Source organism: Syngnathoides biaculeatus, chromosome 10 (assembly GCF_019802595.1).
Source record: "Syngnathoides biaculeatus isolate LvHL_M chromosome 10, ASM1980259v1, whole genome shotgun sequence".
Taxonomy (NCBI): Eukaryota; Metazoa; Chordata; class Actinopteri; order Syngnathiformes; family Syngnathidae; genus Syngnathoides; species Syngnathoides biaculeatus.
Window position 1 is genome coordinate 12,337,514 of NC_084649.1, and position 10,672 is coordinate 12,348,185.

The 10,672-nt window shown below is 39.2% G+C and overlaps 1 protein-coding gene across 8 annotated transcripts; it reads right to left on the reverse strand.

Moving 5' to 3' along the window:
• Nucleotides 1-3,986: 3,986 nt before the first annotated feature.
• sys1 (SYS1 golgi trafficking protein) lies at nt 3,987-9,141 on the reverse strand. 8 transcript variants are annotated; one of them, XM_061833732.1, is made up of 6 exons: nt 9,004-9,110; nt 7,816-7,900; nt 7,377-7,469; nt 7,219-7,274; nt 7,069-7,136; nt 3,987-4,781 (listed from the first exon to the last, which is right to left on the reverse strand). In XM_061833732.1, the coding sequence occupies exons 3-6, from the start codon at nt 7,378-7,380 to the stop codon at nt 4,541-4,543; spliced, it is 369 nt and encodes a 122-aa protein (XP_061689716.1). In that variant the 5' UTR covers nt 7,381-7,469; nt 7,816-7,900; nt 9,004-9,110; the 3' UTR covers nt 3,987-4,540. The 8 variants fall into 8 exon arrangements, with proteins under 8 accessions (XP_061689716.1, XP_061689718.1, XP_061689711.1 ...); XM_061833734.1 differs by lacking the exon at nt 7,816-7,900 and having other exon boundaries at nt 9,004-9,141; XM_061833727.1 differs by having other exon boundaries at nt 7,219-7,469.
• Nucleotides 9,142-10,672: the final 1,531 nt, after the last annotated feature.

A 10,672-nucleotide genomic window follows, 5' to 3' on the forward strand; every position in this document is an offset into this window, starting at 1 on the left:
TAACCGAGCCTTTGTTTACGTACTTAATGTCCCACACACTGGCCGAGTAGTGAGATTCACGTCATTCCCGTCCAAAGAACCATCCGAAAATTCTACATTATTTGCAGCCACAGGTTCAAATCTGTATGGGAGTATTCCTCCGTCTTCCCCATCAACCGATACTGGTATTCCTTCATCAGATGAGGATAAATCCGAGACATCAGCGCTGGCAACAATTGTTTCCCAACGTAAGCGAGCCTTTGGTGCCGCGCCTATTACATCACATCCGCACACGTAGGTCATGTGACCCGCCAAAATGGGGGCGCCCATGAATATTTGTAATTGCCGATAAAAATCTTCTCAAAAAAAAATTAACTGAAAGAGGATTAACATCACATTGTCAAGCTACAGTACATATTACAAGACTTATTGGATACATTGTTAATCCAAACCACCGGAATTTCCCTTTAAGAATCAACATAATGAAGATGTAATAGGATGACAAAAACCTAAACCAAATTTGAATAAAATACATCATACTCACCAGAGATTTTGATTATTAAATGTGTGAGGATCGCTGCAGACTGTCTGGCTCTCACCAACCAATCAGTGGACAGAAAATGCTAACGTTATTGTGGGCCAGATTGAATACCATTCGAAAAGATTTGGAAATCTGATTGACAACAATAATAATAATGTTACATCAGCCAGTAGGACTGATTCTGGAGGGCCCAAGTAGATTAGATGATATAAAGCTGAAATCTGAGTGGACCAAAAAAAAAACATGTTATTGGGAGTAAATTCATATCATGTCATGGAACAAATATTCGTTTTTCAGCTTGTAATTATAGTTCCTGAGTTCTGATAGTGTTTAGGTAAGCAGAGAAGGCTTTACTGGTTCCGACAGTTTACCACATATACATATACACAACATATTTTATTATCAAAAAACAGAAACAGGATAAAATAAATGAATAAAGTCTGTTTTTTTTAGGGCTCAAAAATGTCAATACACCCCCACGACCTTCGTCTCGACGTTGGTTAGCGCGACATCTTTAATTACATTATTATTTATATTTACAGTCAGTTATCATAACTGAGGGCCTTGGTCTAAAATTCTTTCCAACCTCTATTTGCATCAATATTTATACTCTTCCAAGGGCACCAAGGGATTCAGGGAAACCATGAGTGCTCCAGCTCTCTCCTGTTTTGTCTTATAATGGTATTTTATCACTTTGAAGATCAAAAATGATAAGAACTTTATAATGCCAAGATATTATTAACACAAGTGAGGTCGAGAAGGGGAGGGAATATGTGACCTACTTCTTCACGCTAAAATGTTAAAGTGAAACAATTACTCAGAAAGAATTGCTCCTGCAAAGCGAGAATCTCACGACGTTAAAATAAATAGCAAGTGGGGGGTCCCTCATTTTGATGTAGTTTAGACAGGACAATCAAGCTTTTTGCAAAATCCTTGTTCATAACACTTCGATCCAACTTGGGTGGAGTTCCGTGGTTCCTTCTGAAATGCCAAAAAGTGTCTGATTTTGTGTGAGTTTATTTTGAAGCGATTTTGTTTTCCATGCCCAAGTGAAATATGTGATAAGCAATAGCCGCCGCTTTTGTAATGCAACAGTATTTTCCAAATAGAATTTTTATATAAATCTTGTACTATCTTCCTTCCTTACATTTCGATTAAGGTGTAGTTACAAGATTTAAAATAGGACCATAACAAAACAATATTACATTCCTCCATTTTAATATTTGTGCTGCTAATTCACGTTTTTTAACCCATCTATCCATTTTCCATACCACTTGTATTTTTCACCTAAATTGAAGTATTGTGTGACTGTGCATTTATTTCCGACAACAGCGCTTCAGTTTGGTTCGCATCAACCCAAACTATTTGACGCATCTGGTCAAAAAACTGCCACATGCGTTATTTTAATGAGTACGTTTGCATTTGAAGATCCTCATATGACAACAAAAGTGTCGTAAAATTCGTCAGGTAATGAGAAGCAGAATTTCTTTCTTTTTGTCAACACACTTTCTATACCAACACTTGATCACTGTTTATTTTTCCCGTTACCTCTCTTGTGATATAAATGCATGACGGCTTTGTGACGGTACTTCAGGTCATTGGGGAGTGTGTTGATTTGACCACAGAGCAAGTATAGTGAACAATGCATGAAGATATGAAACTTCACTCCGAAGCGCAAAGGCACCCTTTCTCACATTTATCACCCACCTTGTATCCTCCCGTGGCATGATCCTTCTGGTTGTTTCTATTTATTCTCTAATGTTACAGAGGTGCTAGCAGCATGATGTCATCCATTGTGTCTATGCAGACATAAGAAACCCAATTGTCCTCAAAGCATGAGCAATATGTAACGTCACTTCTTCAGAGAGGACTCTTATGCCTCTGTGTGTATTTTAAAGCGCATGAACCTTTTTGAACATAAAATCGATTGGAATTTAGGGCAAACCTCTGAATGTAAAACCAAGCTCTACATTTGTTTGTTCGCCAGTAGAAAAGCACACTATTTATGAGACTGTATAGGATCCAAGCAATATATAGCAAAGTAATGTGTTTGTAATAAAGCACCAGCACTGTAAAATGTACGAGTCGACTCTGATGTCTTCAGAAGAAATAATGCAAAGCGATGTGACGGAACAGTGGAGAATTGAATCAATGAGCAAAAAATGGGTCAGATAAGAGTCAAGACTTTTTTTCTATGACTCATTTACAGCAGAATTTCTGTTTTCAGCCTTCCCTCAAGCAAAGTCTTGGTAATGAGGACCATAACAAGCAGGTTTTTCGCCCGTCCGTGTGCTCCCATCTGCTTCTTTCCACCTGGACAGTGGTGGAGGAAAAATGAAGGATCACAGCCTCAGGTGGGACCTCTTCAGAGGACCAAAAGCACAATTGCACTTTGCTAGTCATTTAAAGACCGTAGGGAGGCTTCGGCATCCAAACCTCAGACACCAATTATCTTTCATTTCCTAACAAAGAATAACTTTCCATTCAGCCACTGTGAACTAAGGGTGTTTTATTAAAAACACTTTTTTAACATCTAAACAATAGGTCCATCTCTTATATTCTTTGTTCTCAACATATAAACCAGAGTTGCTATATCAAGATGGAGAGCAGTATTAGATATTTAAAAAATCTTTGTATTGAGCATACCTTTACATTAGGGGAAACTCATGAGGGGGGAAAAAAAGAGGATACAAGAATAATGTTACAAGAATTAAGTTGAAATGCTGCAGTTGCTTTGAAAAAATATATATGGGGAAAGAAAAAAGTAGCTATAAAAGGGGGAAAAAAGATACACAAAAATAAACTGTCAGCGACCACCAGCACCCAATATCTGCTTCTAGAGATCGGGCATGTATTTATGATACTGACATTCTGTTAAATATCATAAAATGTGTTAAAAACACTTGGAATTAGATAGACCAAACCCAACTAAAGAGGTATTGAAAATGTTGTTCCTAACCTTATGTAAAAAAAAAAAAAAAAAAAAAAAAAAAAAAAAAAAAAACATCCCACCCCCACATCAGCTAGAACTGCTAGATCCTCGCGCTCTGTGAATTCAGTTGTGTATTATAATTCCCCCTTTATTTCCATCACATCATGACTTAATTTCTTCTAAAATAGTAGCTTTATTCCAGGGAAAAAATGTAAAGCTGCACCATCAAACCACTTGGTCTAGATAACTTGAATGATTCATTAAGACAAGCTTTAAAAGCTCCAAATAAGAACGCTAAAAATGTCCTTGAGTTATTTGCGTCTCATATAAAAAGATTTTTTTTCTGATATTGCAGCTCCTCAAAGAGTAACAGCATTTCTTAAAACAGAGGCATTGTGCTGTCAAGACACAGTTGGTGGCTGACAAAGCCCTCCCAAAGAGAGCGCTGTGCTGCTTTAAATTATGACGAGGGGAGAGTGAAGCGAACGCTGTGCAAAATGCAGAACAGGAACACATTTGGGGTGGGGCGGGCCCCCCCCCCCGATCAACCTGAAGTCAACCACAGGGAGTAATATTAAGTCTGAAAGCAGAAAAAAGTCCTCATGCATTCAAAATCAATGCCTTTTTTTTAACAAAGCATTTGTTCAAAAATTGAATTAAAGTAGTAGTAAAGTAGCTGTGAACCTGCTAACTGCCATTTTTTTTCTTTGAGCTCAAAACCATTTTGCAGAAAGATGACCAAAACTAGGTAAATACATATTTAAAATATATTTACAGGAAAAAAAATATCCAAGAAATGAAGCAGTTCACATTCACATCAAAGAGGGGATGCAGCCAATAGTCTCTGAGAAGCATTTACAGCAAGGGTGTGTATTAATGGCTGCACACACAAAAGTGTCCATAGTTTAATGGAGAGTCAATAAATATGCCAGTGCATCTGATATGAAGCAGATCCACCATAATCAGTCCAATGCATGTGCCATGTTTGCTCTCTCTTGAGCAGAGGACAATTATCCTCCCGTGAAAAGAGTTTTTCTAAGGTGTCTCAAACGGTCCATTTTCATTCTGCCGGGTGCCAAGAGAACATTTCAAAGGTTCGACTTGGGTCCAGAATTGACTGGGATGGCCCTAAGTTCAGTCCGCATGCAAAGGTACTCCCCTATTACAGCCATCAAGGCCATGCAGGCCAAGTTGACGAGCCACCAGGACAGCGAGGAGGGAAAGTGAGAATTATAGATCCAACAGCTGATCAAATGGAAGAAGTGCACCGTAACGGTGAAGTCCAAGCACTGCTTCCCTCGGCGGATGAACAACCACAAGCCCAGAGCGCTGCAGCAATGATACATTCATTATTATTTAATACTGAACATACAAAAATACAGTAGGTTCCACATGTAGCCGGTTATGTTTTTTATGTTTTCATCTGTATATAACGCGGCAATAAATTAAGTGTAGATTTCTACCATTAAAAGGTTTCACAAAAATATGCCATTTATTCATTTGACAACTATAGTGCCATTTAATTCAAGGACTCGAAACCATGTCACCTTTTTTTAATGCATGTAAAACTACAGAAATGTGGTAAGCACATTAGCCTCACGGTTCTGCGGTTTAGTTTCGAATCTCAGCTCTGGCATGTTCCCTGTGTGTGTGTGTGTGTGGTGTGTGTGTGTGTGTGTGTGTGTGTGTGTGTGTGTGGTGTGTGTGTGTGTGTGTGTGTGTGTGTGTGTGAGTTTTAAACGGGTAGCCTGGCTTCTTCCCAGATTCTTAAACAGAGCTAAAATAGAGACTGTCAACTACCCTCAGGTGCGAATGTGAGGAGTTCTTTTCCTGTATTTGCCATGCAGGTCATCAGGGCCGACCAGTCCAGCATGTGTCCTGCCTCTTGACCAAAAGTCAACTGGGATAATCTCCACCTTATCCAAGCACCTGTCATGAGCGCGGCTGAAGCACTGCCAGGAGGGGCGTGGCCTGGTCAACGCTACGGGCGGTGCCACCTCTGGCACTCGTCACAGCTGTTGCGCATTCGGCATGTTAATTGACCATGTATTTATGTTGGAGTTTTCGTCACAGGCAGTTGTCAGTTCATTGAGTTTGCAATGGGTCACCAGGTGCGGACACTGCTTCTGAAATAAAACCCACTGGATTTTATGCCTTTGCCTCGGAGTCCTGAAATTGGGTCCTCCCCGCACCGATGGGCTGTGACAGCACCCTAATGAGGACAAGTGCTGTAGAAAATGGATGGGTGCAAATCCTTCGCACTTTCAGTCAATGAGGACCGGGGTTCAACCCCTCGCCCAACTTGTGTGGAGTTTGCATGTACCACCCACATATCAAAATAACAACACAAACACTATGGGATTATATGTCATGATAGACATTTCTACATAATACTACAAATCCGTTCTCAATATTATTGCCCAGGCACGCACAGGGAAGGCGCCAGCCATTTATCTCGCACAGAGGGCTGGAGTGGGGTGGAGATGGCGCGCCTCTGATTGTATATGCAAATAAGAAACAAGATTGGCAAGGTAAAAGGTGCAAAATCGGGATCATATAGCCTTAATACATTCGAAAAAACTGTGTGTAATTAACACCAACAGAACCATTAACAGTTGAGTTTATCAATACTCCTATCTGTAATAATTTTGCCCGGAGTCATCTTAAAACACCGAGCGTCAGCGCCCCTTCCCGGTGGGCATGTCCGCTGAAGATGCTGAAACAACGCCCCATTCAACTGTCAGTCATAACACTGTTACAACCCGGAAAAAGAATGCCACATTGTCTAGCATCTGTCTTAGTCCTATACATCACTACGTTCGAGGTGCGAAAATATCGGCTTAAAGCCTACCGTGGTTGGAATACACGTGGATAAAATCATTGGTAACACCTCGTTCTTGGGGGGGATGTGGTCACAGAACTAACTTGAATCTGACAAAAACAATGAAACTGACGTATGAAAATCATACATTGGTTTTGAAGTGGTTCAAGAGAATTTGAGACAATACAATACAATAGATAATACAAATGCTAACAAAACAGCACAGAAAAAGCTCCAAAGAAATAAAAGGTAAACACCAAGGTCAAGGAACATTGGCGTCCGACCAAACCATCTGTTGTCGTCTGACTCACTGTGGAAAAAATCTAAAAAAAAAACAAAACTGGAATTTGTCAAACTACATGTTGACAAGCCACACAGCTTCTGGCACCCGTTGACAGTCAACGACTCTAAGTGAATATGCACATGGAGCGAGGCTGTGGACTTTTGGATGAAGCCAACACCGACAAGTGTGTACCGGCCCGCCAGTGATCCATGAGCCCACCGGGGGCTAATGACAGAGCCATCCAACTATTTCAGCTCACTGTGTGATCCGCACGCTGGCTCACCGCAACAAAGATAATTTATCAATTCAGGAAAAACTGTTATGTCCATTTGAGTTATTTCACGATATGGTGATATAGTAATTAATTTAACAGGTCTATTAACATGTTGTTAGCATGTAAAATGTTCACCTGATTTTTTTGTTGTTGAAATTATGTAAACATGTCATTATTCAAATATTCCCAGGCCTAACTAAATTCACATGTAAGAGGTAGTCTTGTTATAAAGCCTCACCAGGTGAGAGAGTTCAAAACGAACGCCATCATTGAGAGCCTGCCCTGCATTGATGCAAAACCAAGGATCTGAAAAAGATGTAAAAAAATAGTGTCACCAGGCATACAAAGAGCAAAACAAAAAATATAGGTTAAAATGAACCCCACTGACTTCATAGCTGAAGATCTGGTCCAGTGAGCCATGTGTTTGCACCAGACTGTCCACTCCTGCCAACCACAAGCCGAGAAAGCTATAGTAGATGCACTGCATCAACACAATTTGAAACACAATAAGAACAGGGTCCCAGATGTAGCTTCGGAAGTGGCTACCCATGGTAGACTGAAAGTGCAAGTCCAAAGGTTGCTTTTAGCTGGCCCCGGATGTTCGCAGATGTGCCATACAGAGTGTTTCAATTGCAATATCTGGAGAGGAAAAAAAAAAAAAAAACATCTCAAACAGAGGACCTCATACTTTCATAATGTTTAAGGCTGAATATATATATACATATATACACAGAGACACACAGACACACACACACCCAAAACAAATTTCGTGTACGCACGCTTGTCAGCAAGTGTTGTATTACATATTTTCTTACAGACTGTGCTTGAATTTAATAATAACCCTTTAATACCGTAGGCACTATTGTCTGACACATGGTTCTGAGGTTTCCTCCCTTATTCCACAAACATGCTTTCTTCTTAAATTGAAGTCAAAATTTGCCACAGGAGAGGATCTGAGTGAGGAGAATTGTTTATCTATACACACCCTGCAATTGGCTGGCGACCAGTACAGGAAGTACTTCACCACTCGCACAAAGACAACTGGGATAGGCTCCAGCTCACCTAAGATGCTAATAAGAACAAGTGGAGTATATAAACTGGATGAATGGGTTTAATATTGTAGTTAGCAGTAGTGTAGAACTGCACTGTATCATATTAAGAAACATTTCTTGAAACAAATCCATTTCAATGATATAGGCAGATATATAGCAACAATAACAATCAGGGATGTCCCGAAATATATATTTTTAAAATATATCATTTTGTATACTTGTTTTTTTAATATATATTTTTACTTTACTTGTTATTAAGTTGATTTTTTTATTTTAATATAATTTTACTTGTTCCTATTCTATTAATAATTAAATGTAGATTTTTCGGCAGCGATACGCATGACATTGGGACTGTAACAGTGGATATCTAAAATCAAAACCCGGATTAGGGTGCAAAAATGTGATCGGGAAATCCCCAATGGATAGGTTTCCAATTACGGCATCTTGTGTCATAGAGGTCAGAAAACATAGGTGATAGGTGAGGCGTGAAGGTTTTTTTTCTATCGTTAATTTATCCCAATGGCCTCAGGGAATCCTGGGAAGGTTGTGACGTCATTGGAAAGCTATCCTATACTGCAAAATAAGAAAAGAGGAAATGAGCCAATTTTCATGTGAACTCCCATTCATTAGATTGCACGTGTACCTAATATAACGACGGCGAGCGAATACATCAATTTGACGGTCCTTGATAGCGTGTTCATTGTGTTATAAACTGTTTAAAGTACTTGCTTTGAACGAATATAACTAATTAAGACGGGGTAAATAGATCGTGCGGACAAGAACGAAGCTAGCTAGACGGTAATTAAACGAGTTCAACAATCGGCCAACGCTATGTGAGGTGGCAGTACGCAAGACAATACACATACAATATATTATATATAATATATTTGAAAAGAAATCAATACAATACGACTGCGTTGCTTTGAGAACGAGCTAATGAGGGCATACGTTTTACCACCGTGGTTTAGCCGCACGAAAACACGGACAAGTGGGGCTACTCAATGCGAACAACCGGAACCACATCAACAAAAAGAGAGAGATACACGAAACAGACCTAAACATTGAAGATCGAAATTACGCCACACTATAATAATCCGAGGACTGTTTTCATGCGTCCCTACCAGTTTGGTAAACTCCAACAGGCCTGCGTCCCAAACAGTCAAGTCCTTAAAACCACAAGTCAAGTCACAATGCTGAACCGGAAACGTGCATGAACCGGAAAGAAAACTTTGCGGCTGAGTAACGTCTTTCAGAATAAAGTCGATAAAACTGGAGTACCGTCCTTAGTGTAGCAATCATGTCAGCATTAGGTTCTTGGGGGCTAACTCCTTTTTTATTTATTGCCTTTATTAAGCACGCAAATATATCATAACACCACGGGTCCCAATTGTATCCATTTTCAAAGACTTCAAACCTTTATTCAATGTGTGTTTACCTTGAAGGTGGTATTAATGTTATTTCATAACCGTAGATACTGTTACTGACAAATGCGATCCCGCACGCAAACTGCAACTATCAGCAATTAAGATTCATCCTATTTTGAACATTGTAAATGGCGCCAAGAGCGTGTCGTTTCGTGACTGAAGGGTTTAAATTCTGGCTCTGACGATCTGTTGTCAAAGTGTTCTCTGCAAGCACACCACTGAAGTGTCTCACATGGCAACAACCGCTTCTGAATGTGTATGGGAATGAGTGAATGTGAGGCTTTGTAAAATGCACTCCTTTGATCATTTTAACAATGTACTTATTACAGCAGTTGTAATTTATATTATACACATAAGTAAACATTGCTTATGTTTCATTCCTCTAATGGAGTTGATAAGGTAGCCACCATATGTTGGTAATTTGTTAATAGCAATAACATATGTTGTGGATGTTTATTTACAAATTACGAATGCCAATCAATGTATCTGCTCAACATCTTTTTTGTCAATCACAATTGAAATCAACTCTTCATCCAAATTATGGGCATAACTTGTATGTGATCCATGTTACGTTCATAAAGCACAAAACTATGAAAGTTTTCAGAGGTTTGTATCCTGTATTCCAAGAGTGTCAGAAATGTTAACACAAATAAGAAAATGGTCCTGATGGTAACAGAAATACAGAAATCAATTTCCTAAAGCATTTCTCATCAAATGTTATAATTTCAAGGTTAGAGTCAAGTTACTATGCTAAAATGGGAATTAACACCAATTGGCTGTCAACCAGTCCAGGATGTAGACTGCCACTCACTCAAAGTAAACTGGAATAGGATCGAGATCACCCATAACCCTGAGGATATGAGCGGTACAGAAAATGGATGGTTATATGAAATTTTGATTGAAATATGACTCTGACATAGTTTTTTTAAAGATAGCTACAATGCAACCCCCAAAACAAATGATTTCTATTGTCATTATTTACTATGAACAAAATTCATATCAAATCTAACAAAATAAAGTTCTCAATATCCTACTACCAGATTATGCTAGTGCTATAGGGTCCACTTTACATGTAAACTAACTACAGAGAACGCAAGAGGCTTTAACCAATTACATTGACTGTCCTGCCCGGGAAAATAAAATTTTAGACCATTGCTATACTCGTCTAAATAATGCTTTTCTTCTACCCGTCTGCCTTGTAAAGATGTCTACGCTCCCCCAAAATGCAGAAATTTTCCATGAAGCGCACAGATAGCACAGTACACATTTCTTGGAGCCACACATTTGATTGACTGAACCTACTGAAAAGTTCATCTCTAAATCGTACCATTGGGAGAGGTCCACTTATGAAAACCTCAGCATGTAA